The sequence below is a fragment of the Agelaius tricolor genome, unplaced genomic scaffold, assembly GCF_023055355.1.
Source record: "Agelaius tricolor isolate 1412-34295 unplaced genomic scaffold, bAgeTri1.0.p SCAF_18, whole genome shotgun sequence".
Classification (NCBI taxonomy): Eukaryota; Metazoa; Chordata; class Aves; order Passeriformes; family Icteridae; genus Agelaius; species Agelaius tricolor.
In genome coordinates, this window is record NW_027269278.1 from 18,743,625 (window position 1) to 18,762,764 (window position 19,140).

The 19,140-nt window shown below is 49.6% G+C and overlaps 1 protein-coding gene across 1 annotated transcript in view; it reads right to left on the reverse strand.

The window, feature by feature from the left end:
* The window catches only part of PPP2R2B (protein phosphatase 2 regulatory subunit Bbeta), a 61,071-nt gene extending 42,232 nt beyond the window's left edge, over positions 1-18,839 (reverse strand). Inside the window, exons 1-2 of the mRNA XM_071443689.1 lie at positions 18,790-18,839; positions 18,541-18,618 (exon numbers count right to left, since the gene is read on the reverse strand). Of these exons, the coding sequence (XP_071299790.1) occupies positions 18,541-18,618; positions 18,790-18,799 (88 nt within the window). The 5' untranslated portion in view covers positions 18,800-18,839. The remainder of the gene's footprint in view (positions 1-18,540; positions 18,619-18,789) is intronic.
* Between the last annotated feature and the right edge of the window lie 301 nt (positions 18,840-19,140).

Below are 19,140 nucleotides of genomic sequence, written 5' to 3' on the forward strand. Positions count from 1 at the left end.
GCTTTCATGTTCAGGGCACATCTCTGAAAGCACAGGCTGTATTCTGCACTCATCATCCAGCGCTCACCAAAGGGAAACAATGGCCCACTGGAAGGGTTGTGTGCCTTGGTAGGGTCCAGGAAGAAGCCTTGGCACTGGCTGAGCCACTGACAGACACAGGGAGGAAATTCTCAGGGGAAAAGTTCCCTCAACTCCAGCACCTGAATTTGTAAGTAAAATCCAACCGCAGCATCAGGGCACAAGAAATGCCCAGTCAGGCAGCAGTGCACACACTGGGCAGCAGTGAGAGGACAGCCACTACTCCCCACTCTTATACTGACCCACAATGTCCCTTCACACTCAGCTGCTGAAGGGAAACATGGGCACAGACACAGCCTGGAGTCTGCACCCCACAGCACCCCACTGCTCCACTGCTGTCAAGACCCACCTGAGCACTGTCCTGGTTCACTGTGCACAGGAATATCACCAGTGCTGGGCACTGGCTGGATGCAGCACGAGCTGGCACATGTGGGCACGGGCCCATGGCACCTTCCCACCCACCCAGCACCCCTCGAGACCCCCACACCACGGGGGAACTGCAGAGCTCAGCACACGAGCTGCTTGACAGTCCAGGGCCACCTCAGTGGGGAGTGAAATTGTTACTGGAACAGGAGGATGCAGAGGGAACGGACAAAGATGGTGGATAACATTGTAAGTACAGTGGTGCACTGCAGCTTGATTTCCTCTCCCAACTGTGGTATCATAATTAAAATCTCATTGGGAAGGTGCAAGATTTATTATTATTCTGTTGAGATTCACTGCCTGCTTGGGGGCTGCTTGTCCTAGGGGAAGCATAGGAGAGAGCACCTCTGAGCAAGAGGGCTCGAGGACTCCAGTATGTCCAGTATGTCCATCTTTTGGACAGCAGGTTCCACACCCGTGCCAGACACCCAGCACACCCAGCACAGCCATCACACCTGTGCCACACAAGCACCACACGTCCCTTGGAGGAGTGTGTGCATATTCTCAGACAAGGGGCAAGAGAGGGAAATCTTGTTCTACCCCTAGTGACCTTATGAGGAAAGGTGAACTCCCAGCCCCACAGATGCCTGCCTCCCCAGGATGTTTTCTGTCACATAGAGGCTGATACAAGACATTGTAAAACTGCACCTTGGAGAACTCTGGCACTTACTCATATGCATACATAACTTCAGGATTTGTCAGTCAACCACATCATGTCACAGGCCACTCATTAATACAGGGATTACTAAAGTGACAAGCCAGAAGCATTCATCAGACAGGCATAAGCCTGAAGTCTCCATGCCCAAGCCTTCCCTGAATTATACTGCAATGTGATTTGCTTGCTGTAATCACCAGGCACGTGTTTAAGTCAAGCAAACACATTGTATTTGAGGCTGAGGCTGCTCTTGGCTGCAGTGGGTGGGAGCCACAGGTTAGCGTGAATTCACTCCCTGTGGGAAGGCACAGGACCTGGCCACGGCTTTCAGCACAGCACAGAAGTGCTGACCAAAGCTCTCCTGCAGGCCAAAGAGAGCCACAGCACTAACATCATGCTTTAGAAATAATTTTTATGTTGCTGGCAGCTCGTCGTGCCTGCAACCCCAGCACACCACAGGACTTGGAGCTGCTGCTGGCCCTGGGGAAGTCGGCTGGCACCTCTGCCTGGAGCCCTGTGTCCCGAGGGAAGGACAGGGACCTCCCCCAGGGAAAGATGGAGAGGAAAGGTTAAAACTGCACCACAGCACTCTCCCCAGGAACTGTCTGCAAGCTACACTCACCTGCAGGTGTCCTGCAAGGGGCAAGAGCAGCTTCAGACAAGAGAAATAAAGACAGATTTTGAATAAGCAATTGTTAGCATATTACCTCCTCCCAGCAGACCCCAGATGCCAAACCCCAGGCCAAAGGCAATGCCCAGCTGAGTAACAAGCCCCTGCAATGCCTGTGAATATCATAAACACAACCAGTGACCTCCTTCCCTTCCTTTTCAGTAGACACCATCTTCAGTGTATTTTCACTTTAACAAGTGCCAAGTCCCTTCTCCTTTTTGAAGTAGCAAAAATCATTCCCCCATTGTGCATGAACTCTACTTATGTATTCATAAGTTCTGCAAAGTTTTTCAGTACAGTGTATCATTTAAACAGATCCAGAAGCTACCTGTTTGTTATGCAACACGCATAGGAGCTGCATCATGAAATCCATTTATTCTCAGCTTTTTAAAATCCAGGAACAAGCCTTTACAATAACTAAAAGCATTAGCTGTCCTAAGCAGGAATCCATTTGTAGATTAAATTTGCCAAAGGTCAGCTTGTAGCTGTCACAGTTCCCCAAACCCTCAGGTGTCTGCCATGTTCTGTACTTTGACATCTCCTGAAGAGCCAGGACACTTTCCACTCCAATGATTTTTGCTTCAATTAGAGAGGCTGAAGAATTCCATGCTCAGCTTTCTGTGGGATCTAAACAATGTGTGAAGAATAATTGAATCAAACTTCCAATTTTATGCTCAGTACAGAACTTCCTTCACAGCATTTATTTTACTCTCCCATCCATGAGCACTCAATCTATTTTCCTAATTACTCTTTGAACAATACCTTCATCCTTTAACCATTAAATATAGATAACAAAATTTGTTTTAAACTTGTAAGAATTATTTCTGTTGTTTAACTGATGGTTAGCTCAGTGAGCTGATTTTCAGCAGGTCTTTAAAACACTTTTGTTGGTAATTCTCTAAACTTCCTCTGAAGAAATGAAGAGAGGATTACCATCACATGTATACTTACTAAAAAATTGTAGGTGAGTCCCATGCTTTTGCTAAATTTATTGGCAAATGCTTGCTGAAAAAAAAATGCCCACAAGTCCTTCAGCTCACAGATTCCAATAGATACAGCACTTTAGCTTCAAAAATCTGAAGAGCTAACAATGCAGCAAAAATGGGGTAATTATACTGTTATTCTCCACATATAATTGGTGTCAGCCACCTGGGCTGGTGGCTGGCTGGCCCATACTTAAGGGACAACCACAAAGGGAAAAAGCTGTCTCAGGGCAGAGCCCCCATGCTGCACACCCTGCAGGAACCCAGAGCTTCCAACACCACAGGCACGGTTCCCTGGCGTGGCCAGAGACACAGACACCAGGTCAGGGATCTTGGTCTCCAGAGGACCACAGACAACTGAGTCCTTCACTGCCAGTTTATCAATATTGTCCCAGAGAGGCCGATGCTCTCATCTTCCAGCCCAGGAAGCCTGGGCATGGCTCAGGAAGGGCACCAGCCAGCAAAGACCATTCCCACCCAGCCAGGGAGGGACGTGCATGAGGGTGAGCCCTCTCTGGATGAGCACCCTCACGCAGGACCATGCCCTGACAGTGTGCTGGGCTGCTGCCTGCTCCCCAGGGCATGCCTACAACCCCCACCACATGTTAACATTCTCACTGAGCCCCTGTGCTCCCTCTGCTCTCCTCTGGAGCCCTACCCTTGTGCTCCTGCAGTGCAGCAACACCTGACTGGGATTTCACTGACTAAGTCGATTTGGTTTTCACATTTTCTCCTGTAAGCCACATAAGCAAGCTAGGGAAGCCATAACCCACATCTGTGATGAAGTCCCAATCATATGAACCTTAATTAGCATGACTTGAGGAAGGCAAATAATTTACCAGATTAAACCAAGATCAAGAAAATTGGGAAGCCAGGTTGCATGCAGAGGACAAGCTGCAGCCCTCTTCTTCCCATATGGTGGAGAACAAGAGTCAGTACCTCAGGGCAGAAAGGGAAGAATCAGTTCATTGAATGCAAAGTAGGCGAAGACTTCTGCCTCCCAAAGGTCAAAGGATAAATTGATCTCCTTGGCCTTGACCCCTGCCATGCTGTTACAGGCGCTGGTACAGGCTGCACATGATTAACAGCGCGCCAGTAACGAGCACTGCCACACACCCAGCCTGGCCTGGGGGACAGCTGCTCCCCAAGGGCTTTCCCTCCCACCTGCAGTTAGACCAACCACCTTCTGCCACATTTTAGCAGCTTTCTTCAGACTCAGTCTTTCCCTACTAAGCATTTTATGCCAGGATTTAGAAAAGCCCAGACGTGCTCCTGTTCCTCAGATTTCTCCTATAATGCAACAGCTGCACAGCAACAATATAATGCACCTGTGCAACAGCAACATAAACATGGTGCTTTCAGGAAAAACTTATTTCTTATTCTATTCTACAGATGATCCAGCCATAACATACTTATTACCTCTATATTATTACTAAGTTATACTATTGCTAAATACACTGCAGAGCACATACCACATGCCAAGAATGGAACGAGGCACAGAATATTTCATGAGGGTCTGAGACATCAATGTCTTTTAAAGATACAGTGTGAACAGTTTGTCACATGTTCCTCACATCAGAGATATAATTAGCTTAAATACTTACACAGTAAATAGGATTTGCCACTTCTGAAGATTAAGGCCACATGCTTCAGCATTGGAGCATCTGAGCCAGTGTAGCACAGTCTACGCTGAGGAAGAAGTTTTTTCTTGAAAACAGCTACTCTGAGCCACGCTGCAGTCAAGGCTTGTCCATGTCTGTGTTTTGTCTGCTCCTATGGGTTTGGGTTTTACCAGGAGGGACAAACCCCACCGCAGGTGACAGTGGAAGGCCAAAACTGACAGGCACTGATGGGGTGTGTGGAGTGAAACTCATTTGGGGGCACGAGTGCGGGTCCCTGGGAGCCCTGGGCACAGAGCACAGCCGGGTCCGGGCACTGTGTCCCACAGCTCGCTGCAGCAAAGGGGGATTGGTTAAAGGACACAGCAGGACTCGGGAACGTGGCTCATGAGACAGCCATGACAGGAGGGCTCCACCTGAATTAATAAATCCAGCAAGCACAGAATCCAGAAATAAAGGCAGTATTTTTCTTCTTGGATTTTCCTGATGATTTATTTTCAGTCGGGGAAGAATATCACTGTGTTAATTTGAGTATTTCATATGGAAATACAGCTCTCAAAATGTTTTTATTAGGTTAGGTCACCCTATGGGAGGGAATGTGTGAACTCACATGTGCACTTGAGTGGAACAGCCACAAGTGCTTGTGGTCACTGGCTGCACACGCAGCCCCTGCCCCAGCTCCTCACAGCCCAGCCAGACCCTCCCCATGGGCATCAGGGCAGTGGCACCTGCCCTCCCCACCTGTGCCCCAAACAGGTCAGGCACCAGGGCAAAGGCAAAAGCCAGCTCCACAGAGCAAAGATGGCAATCACACACCACGGTAATAAAACAAACAAACAAAAAAAACGTAACCTTTAAAACTATTAAACAAACAGCAATTTGCAAACTGTTAATCCATCAGCTGATGATCAGAAGAACCAACAAAAGAGAAACAGGAATCAGTCTGAGTGCTGAAAAAGCAAACTTTGTCATGTAATGTATTTACATTGGACACTCAGATACTTCCCCACATATCCTGGGATATTATTTGCAAGAATGACTATTTAGTATTTATTCTGTTAAATTAGTAATTAATATGCAAAATTTCATATGGCCTCAAAGGTGGCTTTTATTTGAAAGAATGTTCACCAATGAAACACATCCAGGTCACTGTGAATTGTATTTCCTAAACTGCAATTACTTCACAGCCTTCAGTTAATTGAGTATGTCCCACATCAAAAAGTAATAAAATCATGCTATAAATTAAAGTAGGGCTGCCCGTGTCTTGCAACACAAACACAGTAAGTTTCAGCACATTGGGAACCTGAGGCTGGGATTACTATCTTATAAAAATCATTGTGCTTGTCCTCAGATGTCACCCAGCAGCAGCAGAGTGGAGCACACACAGACATAAGCCTGGCCAGCCTTACAAAATGGAAAGCAAAAAGGCAAATCAGTCAGAGGTAACTCCCCAAAGGAAAGGAAACTGCATGTCTGGCAGAGCAGCACTCCTGACCTGCACAGGGATTAGCTGAAATTCCACAACTGTCAGAAGGATGGATGGTGACCCAAAATCAGCCTGGTGGAAAGTGCAAAATGGGATACAGCAAAATACAGCTGCTGCTGCAATGCTGAGAACTGGGGAACCAAGAGAGCCTGTCAGGAGTGATCAACTCACCTACTGTTTCCACATTAACAGGAACTTGTCAATTTTTAGTGGTACTTCACAAAGCCAACATGAGCGGAGGGGCTGCCCCAATGACCGTGCTCCCCCCGTGGTGCCCTGGCTGAGGGTCCCCATCTGTGGGCAATGCCCCATGACAAACCAGTCTGGACCCCAGCAAAGCACTGGAGAGTCAGCCTGGCTCATGCATGCTCTGGTTAACCCAGAATTATACCAAGCATGAAATGACTCTGGTGTTTTCTGGGGAAATAACAAGGGGTCATCCCAGCAGGCTCTGGTTCCCTGTGGGATCTGTGGCCCAGGTCCCACGAGCAGGGCAGCCCTGCCCCAGTGGCAGCGCCAGAGCTCCGAGGGGCACCGAGCTGCAGGAGCTGGGCAGGCTGGGGACAGGGCCTGGCCGGGCTGGGGGCTGCAGGGGGCTGCCCTGCCCTGCTCTCCCCTCACAGCCCCCCGTGCCATTAGGGTGTGCTACAATGCATTGCAGCAGAGCCAAAAACACAGAGAGCCCAAGAAGGGAACGTGCCAGCGTAAACTGAGTTTGTGTTCAAGCTCGCGCATTGACAGAAGGCCAGGGAGTGTTACACTGATCCTCTTCTACATTTCTTATGTGCACATGGTCCTAAATCCAGTTATTTGCACTACTCCTCTGTGACTCAGAGCCACAAACAGGGAGCAGCTCCGGCCTTTCAGCTCCAGCTCTGCCCTGCCCAGCCTTGCCCTCCGCCTTACCCCAGGGCAGCCATTCATTCTCTGGGATCACCTGAAATTCAGCATTCCAGTGTGACCCATCATTCCTGGGGTCCTCCAGGTGTCTCCAGCAAAAACCAGCAGCTTGGGAAAGGTGGCACTGGGGCTGGCTGGGGTCCCCATCCCTGGAACCTGCTGGTCCCCTCCCAGGTAGCAGAAGGGGCTGCTTCATCACAAAACAAAAATATTCCTCCTTTTTGAAGTGCCAGTGCGAGGGCCAGGTGTGGCTTTGGGGAGCCCCGCCTGGCACTGCCAGCCTCCCACTGCCTCCAGGAAAACTGCCCTCCTGTCTCCAGGCTCCTCCTCAGCCACGGAGCAGAGAGAGCTCCCAGGAACAGCCCTGGCTGCACAGAGGGAAACTTTCTCTTCTGTGTGGTGTACAGCCTTCCTACTTGCTCACACTGATTCCCCCTTTTGGAGATATGCAGCAGGAAAATGGGATGATAGCATCACACGGGGACAGAAACGGGCTGGAAGAACCTGCACTGGCAGGATAAATATGGAGGATGGCCTAGGACATCAGCCAGGTCTAGGCTTTCCTTACACTAAGGAAAACTTAACATAACAAAACATAAACCTAAACAAAACATAAACCCAATTGTGCTACCTGAGAATCTTCATGAAGTACAGCTTAGGGGAGGGGAAAAAGGAAAAACAAGAGATACCATGAGGAGCCTTAAAAGTTTGCCTGACTTCTCAGAATGCAAATGCTGTAAAACTAATATTTGTATGTCACTAACATCTACATATAATCTACCTCATGTCATTTGGAAAAATAAACCTGGAAAACTGTTACTTAATAAAAGATATCACGTCTTATTAATGTTCGTATAGTAATTATGAAAATCACATATCCATCTGTTATGCAGTCAGCAAACAAGACAAACGACTGTGTTATGTTAAACAGATTATAAAATGCCTGGGGGAAGGAGATCTAATAGCCCCGGCCCAGCCATGAATCAAGCAGCAGCACATGGGCTCCAGCACACTGGAACACACACGTGCCTTTCCCAAGGCTTTTTCCTGAAAAAGGCTTTTTCCCAAGGCTTTTCCTTTTTCCTGTACATATAACAACATCAGCAATGAGGTCAGTATGATATTAGGCATAGAAGTCTACATTGAAATGTGATGATGTAATCATTAAGATTTTATTGTCTTTTTTAAAAAATTACTTCCTAAAACAGACAACTACTCCCCCAAAGGTGAGGGCAGAACAATATGCAAAGTAACATTAAATCCAATTGCCCTCGTAAATATGGGAATACAGCTACTTTAATCCAATTGAATAAACAAAACTGATTCAATTCCTGTTATGTTTGTGAGTGATTTCTGAACATTTAAAGGGAGAAACATCCGTGCATGAAGAGTAATTGAATCATTAGCATGAGCACTGTCCATCCATCCGTGTGTTCTATGGACACCCAGTGCATGGAATGCTGCACACCCACCCCTCACACGTCTGCATGCAGCTACTGCTGCCAGCTTGTAGCAGTCTTACCTCGACTGCTGACTTAGAGCAAGTGCTTGTGCTCGTTACAGAGAGCTGAACAGTGGATTTCACAGGAGGTCACACACATTAGCAACTCCCTCTGCCACTGGGCAGCAGCACACAGAGCACTGCCACAACAGGACATCCTGGGCAGAAGGCAGAGCACCCCACACGAACCACAGGCGTTCCCCTGGCAGCTCCCGGTTCCCCAGCTCGACTCCAGCACTCCCCACACTCAGCTCGCTCAGCCCTTGCACTCCAACCTGCCTTAACTTACAAGGAAGAGTCACTTTTCATCCTGCTGACTGCAGAGTCTATTTTAGACCTATCCACCACCATCATGCACATCCCTTGCCAACAGGCTTTGATAAAGATGCTCTGGTGCTTCGTTTCCTGAGACCCAAATTTATGGGAACAGAATGTCAAAGATGTAACAGCAAGGTTCCCCTCACTCCTGCCCTCCAAAAGTGGGTGTCAGAAAAATATGGGCATGACAGTCCATCAAAAACATTCTCCATGGCCTTCGCAGACCCACACGTGAAAATTCATCAGTGTGAATTTTATGGCTTTTAAGTTTCAACAACATGGGGATTGAGGTCAAGCACAGCAAACCTGAAATATCTTTCCTCTCAAGGACAACTACCCTTGAGAAATTACAAAGCCAGCACAAAAAGGAGAAGAAGATTTCAGGGCAGCCCAAGCAGCAGGGGACTGCAATTCTGCAGGCAATGCCTTTGCTGTGCAGCTGTGCATGTGCACAGTCAGGATACAGAACCCTCAGAAAAACACGGGGAGCCGTTTGCCTTCAGAGAAGGCACAGGACACCCCTGGCAGCACACAACAGCCCTGGGCAGGCCCCGCTCACCCCACACGGGGCCAAGCCCTGCTTCTTGCTCTGCACCAGGTGTCCTAGGGCCTGGACCTGCTGCTGCACCAGGAATTGGCTCTGCCATCCTTCACCCTGTGGAAATGAGCACTTCCCAGCAACTCCTGACTTTCTCCACCCACGAGCTGCAGAGCTCCGGATCTTCAAGCTGGTAACTGCCCTGAAGCCCCCCCAGGGCCCCTCCTGGGGACTCAGGCTGCCCCAGCACGGGGAGCAGCCGCTGCTCCCAGCCACAGGAGCTCTCACGCCCTCCACTAAGCCCCACAGCCATGATGGGGCTGGCTGTGCCCCGGCCAGGCGCTCAGCACACCTGCCTGCTGAGCCTGGCAGAGCCTGGCAGCGCCGGGAACTGCTGCCCAGCATCTCGGCACTGGCTCTGGACACAGAGCCCCTCCCTCGGGATGTGACTGCCCCCAGCTCACAGAGCACAAGCAGGATGTCCCCTGTCCCCGTTCCCACAGAGCCCGTGCCCCTGAGGCCCCCAAGCCCCGAGCTGGACTGGACAGGCAAGTGCCTGAAGCCATGGAGGAGAGTGGCTCTGACTCGCCCAGACACACTTTCCATGCAGGATCTTACAGCCCCATGTCCAGAAGAAACCAAGCCAAAAGTTGCACTGTTGTGCAACACTGCACAGAAAGTAAAATAGCAGCCAGCAGCACTGGAAACGAGCAGGGACAAAAACTGCTGATGAAATCCACAGGAGCTGGTAAGAACTCACTAATGTAAGTGCTTAATTATACTGCTGAGTGTGCATTGCTGAAACAGGAGGTGGCCCATGGCTGCAGCCAGCTGACCGCTCCCAGAGCACACGCTGGAAGAGGAAACAGAGAAACAGAGTGCTGAGCTGTATACTGGAAAATGTATTACTAAATGAGATGAACTTGCATTTGAAAGGAACTGCTGATTGTGAATAAATCCGCCATATGGCTTTACAAAGCTTGGTGTTTATTTCCCAAAAATAGCCAAATCAGCCTCTGACAGCCTGGCTTTCTTTTATAATCCATGTCAGAAAATTATTTAGACTGTAGTATCAAACACAGTTTGTGGAGTGGCTGGTGTAACACAAGGAGTTCACAGTAAGAGCAGCATCTCATGTACAGCAAGCACACCTGCACAGCTCCACCACAGCAGCATATTTAAGCAATTTCAGGGACCTTTTTGGTGACCTTGTTTTGCAAAGCTGCCTGCAGAGGAAAAAATGGTTAAATCCCAAACTATCGGGTTTTTTAATGTTTCCATTGAGTCCCATGTGTGGCCCTGTGACCCTTCATGTGGTGACCTGTGACAGTCCTGGATGGGCTTGGTAGAGATGGCACCCAGAGCCCAAGGGGCTGCAGGCTGTCGCTGGGTGTTTCCCATCTGCTCTACCGAGCCAGTACAGCTGCTAAACGCACCTGTGGGTCTGATCAGAGACACTGACCTGTGCCCGTGTCAAATGCAGCCCCTGATGCTGAGGTAAATGGGCACCCTTGGATCTGGCCCTGGGCAGGAGAACGGTTCCAGCAATTCCACAGACAAAGCCACCCGTGGCAGGGACAACAGAGACAATTTCCCTATTTCTTCCTATTGGTGGGTCATCCTGACCACACCGCACTCAGCATCCTGCCCTCCCCACAAGTGCCTAAAATTACTCCCTTTAAAGGCAGCCGCAGCCCGAGATCTGCTCTGAAGCTCAGCCCCCGCCAGCTGCTCTTCCCTCTCGCTCCGAAGCATTTCCCTGCAACCTCCATCAGGTCCCTTCCGAGTGGGAGGGATGACAGAAGGCACCTTTGTGCTGATTTAAGCACTAACTAAATATAGACAACAGGGGAACGCTGGGAAGCTACAGCTGAACCCATCTGTAGTGAGGAAAATACAGTCACAGAATGGAAATATCTCCAGAGATATCTTGGAAATGTGCTTATAATTCAGCTTATGCTTTTGTTGGAGCCGTTCGACATGGAAAATTGCAGGGAGTCTGAGCTCCAGGAAGCCTGCAGAGGCCGATGGTCACACAGGAATTGGATCAGAGGGAGAGGTGTGGGGAGCAGCATCCCGACACAGACTGGGGAGAAGAAAAATAATTTTCAAAATCCTCCAACGCCAGGATGGAGCACTCACAACTAAAAGTATTTGTGAGAAAAAAAATCCCTCAGCGACATTTCGTGTCATTAAAGTCGAGCGCTCGTCTCGCGGGTCAGCGCCGGTCGGGGCCACTCCGAGCATCCCGGCAGCGATGTCAGCTCCGGAGGGGTCAGACCCCGCGGGGAGAGGCGAACGGACGGAGCCGGAGCGGCCGCTGCTCCCAGCAGCCGGCGTGCACCGGGACGCGCCGCTGCCGCCGCTGGCCGTGGGGTGGCCCTGCACGCCGCGGGCACCGGGACCGTCCCGGGCACCGGGACCCCCGCGGGCACCGGGACCGGCCCGGGCACCGGGACCCCCGCGGGCACCGGGACCGGCCCGGGCACCGGGACCCCTCCGCGCACCGGGACCCCTCCGAGCACCGAGAGAGCCCCCTCGCGGCCGCCGGCGGGAGCGCAGGAGGGCGGGGCCGGCGGGGCGGGGCCGGCGGGGCGGGGCCGGCGGGGCGGGGCCGGCGTTACCCACTGCCCACCCCAGGAGAACACCCCAAGAATGCCCTTAGCAATGCTTCCTTTCTCACTCAAAGCGTCACAGGGGAACATGAACATTAATTTGTTTAAAACAGTGTCGCACCCGTGACTCAAACCAAATTCAACCCCATTCTCTACCCAACAGCTTTGAGAGAGCACAAATGAGGTCATGAGCCTGGGAAATAGGTGCAAAAAGCACAGAGTTTTGAAATAATTAAAGCTGATTTCCACATCAAGCCATGTCTGAGCCTAGGAGCTACCAGGATTTTTACTTTTTCTTCCTTTAAAATACATCTATTTAAGCAGAGTTTTATCACTTCTGGCTGTAAACTTACAGCAGTGTAAGATCATGTGAGGGATCATGGCCTCAATACAAAAATGTTTATACTATCAGAGGTCTCTTAGAGACACAAAGCAATTTTATGTGGCATTAAAAGGTTTTGAAATGCCACTCATAAGAATTAAAAAATTCCATCCTGAACTGATGAGAGAACAGTGGGATCACAGACCTCTGTTCCTGTTTATCTGGCTTTCTCATGAGCTCCCAGCTCACAGTCCAGTGCTCACATGGCTATGAAACCTGTTCATACAAGGAGCAGCAACAGACACACACAAAAAAAAAAAAGTCATTTTTTGTAAAAAGCCTTGATATGGGCAGAATAAGGAGAAGTGCAAAGGAAATGCGATCAGTGCAGCCAAGGAGAGGTAATTCCCGCTCCTGAGTCACTACAACAACAGTACAGGTGCACTGATCATCCCCGATGGAGAAAACAGAACCTACCTGCACCAGTGCTGAGCCTGAACACCAGCACCCGAGGCTGTGGGTTGGGCATCCCATCATGTTCTGAGCAGCCCCTCTGGCATGGGAGCTCCCCAGCACGTCCTGTCAGGACACAGTTCCTCATGTCTCCAATTAAAGCAGCCCAAGGATGCACCTGCATCTGTCCTGCCCCTGCTGTGGCACAGCACCTGCCTCATGCCAGGCCCTGCCACAGCAACAGAGCCATGCTCTGGGATCCCCCCCTCAGGCAAGCAGACATAAAAGAGAAGGAATGGGTATCACAGAAACAAGTCTTTAAACTCACTGGGAGAAGAAATAATTTCCACACTGCTTCAGTTTGACACTGTGCCTTGTATTTGGGATAGGGAATTAGCCATTTTCCCCCTAGCCAAAATCCAGTTCTTTGTGGACACGCAGAATTAACCTCATTTGCTATTAGGGAATGAACTGACCAGGCAGTTGGACTCTTGCATGTGGTGCATGTCCTGATAAATGTGAGACCTGAAATTAAAGCCAGGCTGATGTTCACTCAAAAGCAAGGGTTGATGCAGCATTCAGAATGAGAAACTGCAAAATACCTAAATCAGGATATGTAATCATTGTAGAAAGCTCAATCTTAACTCAGTGTTCTCCTCCATCAGCCTTACACTAATGGCCTCTCTTCATGTAATTATAGACTATTAATTATGCCAAACCATATTTGCATGCTTTTGCAATCACACCGTTCCTCTAATTCACACACCATCCTGTAAAATTAGGTCTGCTGTAAACTCAATTTCTGTGGTTTTCTCTCCAGAGTCATAAGGACTTCCATGAAGCTCACAGCTGCTGGTGCCTGATTAACTCAGGTCGGAACCATTGGAATGACTCACCAGGAAAATAAACCCACTTGTGGTCAACACAGCAACAACAAAACTGACAATCTGGTGGTAAGTGTAATAGTCATCATAAAAACAAAGTCAAAGTCTCCAAACCAGAAAATTTACTATTTTAGGTTCACTCCAGGTGAAGGATTTTGTGTGAGGGCTCTCCTGCATGGGGACAGAGGTTGCTCTGTGCCAGGACTGAGCAGCCTGTCGGCCCCCAGCCAGCTGGTCCCTTCACAGCTCCATCCCACCTCCGAGCTGGCACCAGGGACCGGGAGCTTTGAGGCACATTTGAAACAATTCCCAAGCAGAACCTTCCTTCATGTTGTTAATTGGCCTGTCCTGCTGATCCCACTGAAACCTGACCGCACTTTCTGCAGTTACCCAGGGAAGAATCTGCTGTCTGGAGCGTATGAGGAAATAATTATTACTTTTTACATGCGTCACTCGAAAGTATTTAAAAGGCCAAAAGCCTAGCCTAGAGGTGCCCCTAAGGCAAAGAGCTTAGTTTTAAGGTGCCTCTGGGTGAGCTTTCATCTTAAATACCCCTACAAAGCTCACCATCTAGCTTAAGGGCACCTTTGAGCTAAGCTTTAGTATCAGCTCTAACATAAGCAACTGAACATCCCAGCTTTCATATCACCTCCACTGGATCTTCCTAAAACGCTGCTTCAGAGCTTAGACACAAATAGGGAGATGTGAAAAACCAGAAAATTGTAAAAAGCTTCAGAGAAAACAAACAGAGTTACCTCAGGGCTACTGAAATGCAGGCATCACTCCACTCTTCAGAGCATTTGTGGGCCAGGGTACTACTATACAAATATTCTGGAAATTATCATAACTTCCAAACAGGAAAAGACACAGGAGCTACTCAAAAGATGACAGGGGAGCTGCTGTGACTTATCAAGCAGTAGGGATCAGAATTCACCTGTGCTGCTCTCCTGACATTCGGTGTGTAATTTGGAAGCTTATGCAATTTCAGGAGATCAAATGTAAATTCTGTTTGCAGCGCTGCAGGCAGACCTGGCCCGCCGGCGGGAGGAGAGCTGCCCACGGCCAGGCGAGCTCCTCTGCTGGCCACAGGCACCGCCCTCTGTCCTGGCGGCCCGGGACAGCCCCGAGGCCGGGCCCTCTCCGGGGGTGCTGCAGGTCGAGGACAAGGGCTCTGTGTCCCCAGCGGCAGCGGAGCGGGGCTGCACAGTCCCTGCCCTGTGTCCCCGCAGCTGCAGCCGGGCACAGCCTCGGCACGGGGCCAGCCGTTCTTCAGAGGCCTTCAAAGAAACATTCATTGCCAAATACATCATATTTACCCCACCGGGTTTTTGAAAGCTATTTATTAAACTGCCTTTGCAGACAGGAGGTGGCTCTTACCTGGGCTCTCTTTTTGGTTTTGCTAATGAGTTAGGGTGGAACAGGGTCCTTTAAACTCTCCAGACCGCAGTTTTACCCCAAGTTTATCATATGCATCTAATCATGGCCTAAGAAAGAGTGCTGTTCAAGTTTCATTCTGTCTATATTGTTTGCTGTGGAGAAGAATGAGTAGCACACCAGTGTGACATTTTTAAACTCCTTTTTTTCCCCTCAGTCCTGTCATATGACCTCCCTTTAAACAGCACACAGGCGTGCTTCTCCACTGAGTTACTTGTTCCCGTACAATAATTGAGAAGTGACTTGTTCAGGATATCTTAAGAAACTGTACCTTTGGATAAAGTCAACATGAAAACAAAAGAAATCTTCAGGAAAATTCTCAAAGAAAGAAGCTAAGAGTCAGATATCAATTTGGATAATTTGATCTGCTTAGAACTTCAGAGAAACTTTAAAACAAAAAAGTTTATGCTGTCTGCTTGGATTGAACTACAGCAGCCCGAGTAGCTGTAATAACTTAACCTGGAGTGTGATTGTCTGCTGCCAAGTGCTCCTTGTTTGCCCCTTCCGTTCCACCCCCTCAGCAACCAAACTTCCCTCCCGCGTTCACTTGGATTTTCCTCTTGGGTCAGGTTGGCAACTCAGCGTGTTCACAGACTGATGGGTCTGCAGAAAACTGGGTGACAGGGTGATGGTTTTCATCACTAACTGATTTTGTTTAGGGCAAATGAGGAAAACCGCTGTGGTTCCGCACGGGGAGCAGCAGTGCCGGGAATGTAAATCCCACGGAGCTGTTTGGTGCCTGCGGATGATCCGTAGACCCGTCCGACAGCTCTCACTCCGCGTCACACGGGGATGAATCCGCAAGAATGGGCTCTCCGCTGCGGGAGTCCCACGGAACTCTCGGCAAACACAGTCCCGCTACTTTGCATTCCTGCGATGGAAGTGCAAAGTTGAAACACTGCTGCGAACATTTCCCTTTTCCCGAACTGCTGCAGAGCTGTTTCGCCAAGACCGGGAAACACGCTCTGCTGCCTGCGGGAGAGGGCTCGGGTGGCCGGCGGCGGGCAGAGCACGGCAGGATTGTTCCATTTCCTCGGGAATATCCGGATGCATTTAAAGCCACATCCACAAACCCCCCGCACCCGCAGCCGTGCAGCAGCATCACCGCCGCCCCCGCGGCGTCTCCCGGCGGCCCCGCCGGTGCGAGGGAGGCCCCGGCCGCTCCCGCCCGCGCCCCGCGCCCCGCGTACCTTCCGCGTGGCAGCTGGCGGAGCGGAGCGCGCCGTGCGGCCGGAACAGGTACGGGAGGTACCGCGACAGGCATTTCATCTTCCGCGCCGGGCCGAGCTAAGGCACCGGCCGATGCCGGCGGGAGAGCGGCGCCCCGGGCCGCGCGGAGCGGCGGGGGCTGCCCGGCGGCAGGGCCGGTCCCGCCGCTGCCGGAGCGGAGCGGAGCGCCCCGGGCCGGCCCCTGCAGCGGGTGCGGCACGGCCGGGAGCGCCGAGCGAGCCCGTCCCGCCCGCGAGCACAGCCCCGGCCCCGCGGCCGGCCCGCAGGGCGCCGCAGAGCCCCGGGCCCGCCGGCCCCGCTCCGCCGCAGTGTCCCCGCGCCCCGGAGCCGCCGGCGGGGCCGCGCAGGCCGCACCGCCCCGGCAGCGCATCCCTGACCGGCGGGGCCGGCGGCACGGACGCGCGTCCTGGCGCTGCCACACGCCCGGAGCCGAGCGAGCCACCCCCGCCCCGCGCCGCACCGGCCTCCAGCGGGTCCCACCTCTAAAGTTCCCGCTAATCCGTTTTCTACACTAGACTCCTAATAGTCAATATATCAGAATAAGGCAAGATCTCAAAAACTTGTTTGCTTTTGGCAGTACTGAAATGTAGTTGAAAGCACTGTGATATGACAATGGTAGTCAGCAACATCATGTACTTCACATTTAACACTGAAATCAGTGTTTGAGCAGCTGAAAGATGTATCAGGCCTCCCATCTATGCACAAGGGAGCTCATTCATCCCCACAGTTGCTTCAGTTAAAGGATCCATTACACCCCTGGTTTCATCTGGACAAGTACCACAGACTATGACACCGTTCTCCAAGTTAAAGCAAGAAACAAGGAAAGAACAAAATGAAGTGGTTTATGTAGATCTGTTTGTGTGGCTTCTGTGCAGATAAGAGCACAAAATTACCACAGAATTAATGCAGAATTATTGTTGGCAACATTTGAAGTACCATTTGAAAGCCAGAATGACAGTCCGTTCTGCTGGAGGAGGTAGGCTCTACTACATTCAAAGATACAGAGCATTTTAATAATAGCAACCTCACTTCTCACCTGATCAGACACAACTGTGCTTCCTCGTCACTAAAGAAATCATACTGTGCAAGTTCAGGATGCTTGGATATTACCAAGAGTTCTGAAGGTCAAAAATGTGTTGCAAATGCTAGCATAATAGGAACAAGATATGGATGAACTAGTGATGAAGGTGAGGCATCTGTAATACCACATTTATGACTTAATTCATGTACACACATTAGCACCTATATATGTGTGTATTCACATACCAGCACAAACCAGCACAAGAACCAAAGCCCATCCCAATGTAACATTTGTGTGAGCTTCCTCCTCAGCCATGGCCATGCTGTTTGTGCCTGTTCAGGTTGAATGCACCAATGGCATCACCTTCTCATTACTAGTTTTACTGAATACAGCTTTTAAGTATTATTCATCAGCCTTTACTGTTCTGTGAGCCCAGATTACCCCAAGAAAAAATTGCAGGAGTCCTTTCCTGCCATCGTGCCTCTGGGTTCATCCACTAAATCTCTAGTGGTAAAAAAAAAAAAAAAAAAAGCTTACAGCCCTCAGCTGATAAGTGGTTACATTAAGAAAATAGACAACAAGAGAGGCAACCTAACATTTCATTAATCATAAAGCAGCAAACAAGTACTCCTGACAAGTTACAGTGATCTGCAGATTCTACAGTAAAAGCTCAAAACACTTGTAAATAATTTTAAAAAACCCAAACCAACAAAACAAAACGTCAGTTAAAAAATATTTTTGCTTTAATCACTACCGTGGTGTTTTTCTCTAGAGATTTAATAAATTTTTAGATATTCTTCAGAGTGTTGTACCCCACTGTAATCTCTAGAGATCACAGACTGAAACCCTCTCCTGCAAAAGCAGTGTGGCAGAGCTGCCACTGAAGCAGGACAGCAGGACAGGTGACAGTGCTCCAGGCAGAGCTGTGCAGAAGTCAGAGCTCTGCTCTCACAGGCCTGGGCCAACTCAGTTCTCTTGGTCTCACAAGACTGTGCTTTTAAAAAAGTCATCACGTTTCACTGACCACAACAAAATATAAGGAGAGTGTCTAATAGTCCATCTCAGTTCCAGAATTGATTCTGGTAAAGTTTATAGTGGCAGAAACTGTCTCATAATTCCCTGAAAAATTCTAAATAACAGCTGAAAACCAAAAGAAAATCTATTTCAAAGGCTATTAATATGATTAAACTATAATTCCTTCAAATGAATTCTTGGATCAATAGCTAATTTAAGAGGCCCATCTCTGTCAGATGCACAAGTACATAAAGAGGGCAGAAACCAAGAAGCATGGCTTAGCTCTGTGCCAGCAGCTCCCAACAGCACCCAAACGACCTCCCTGCACACCAGCTAGGCAAGATGTATGTGGCAAGTTATTTTTGGTCACAGCAACAAAAGGAAAAATAAACTTACATTCTGTCACCCCAGCATCTATGGCTCCTTTTACTTGACTGAAGCACCAGAGCACATCCTGCATGAGGCTTCCAAATCCTGCCAGGAAAACACATTCAGAAAGAAGATACAATCACATTGGTACAATGTGATTGTGAAGACACAATCACATAGCTTGTCCTTTTTTAAATGAATGTACAGGCACACGCATGCACATATATGCACACACAAGCACATGCAGTCTCTGCATGGAGATAAATGTCTGCTCACCTGGTGTCATAGTTCCATGCAGAGTGCAGAGCTAGCACTGCAGAGCCAAGAGCATCGTGCCTGCCTTATGAATCAGCCTCTGTTCTCCCGTGCCATGGCAGGGCTGTTGGGAAGTGGAGCCACCAGAGTCAGTCCCCTCCACATCACTGGCAGCAGCACAGAAGTCAGGAGGCCCTGTAGTCATGGGCTTTGTCACAGCCTCCCTCTGTCAGAATACTAATGATACTGATGCTCCCAGTCATTCCCAGCACACTTAAAGGAGTGAAACAGAGAAAAGGAACTGCTCCTGCTACCACAAGAATTTTTTTTTTTCACATTTGTGGTCAGTGTAGTTCTGAGCTGCTTGGCAAT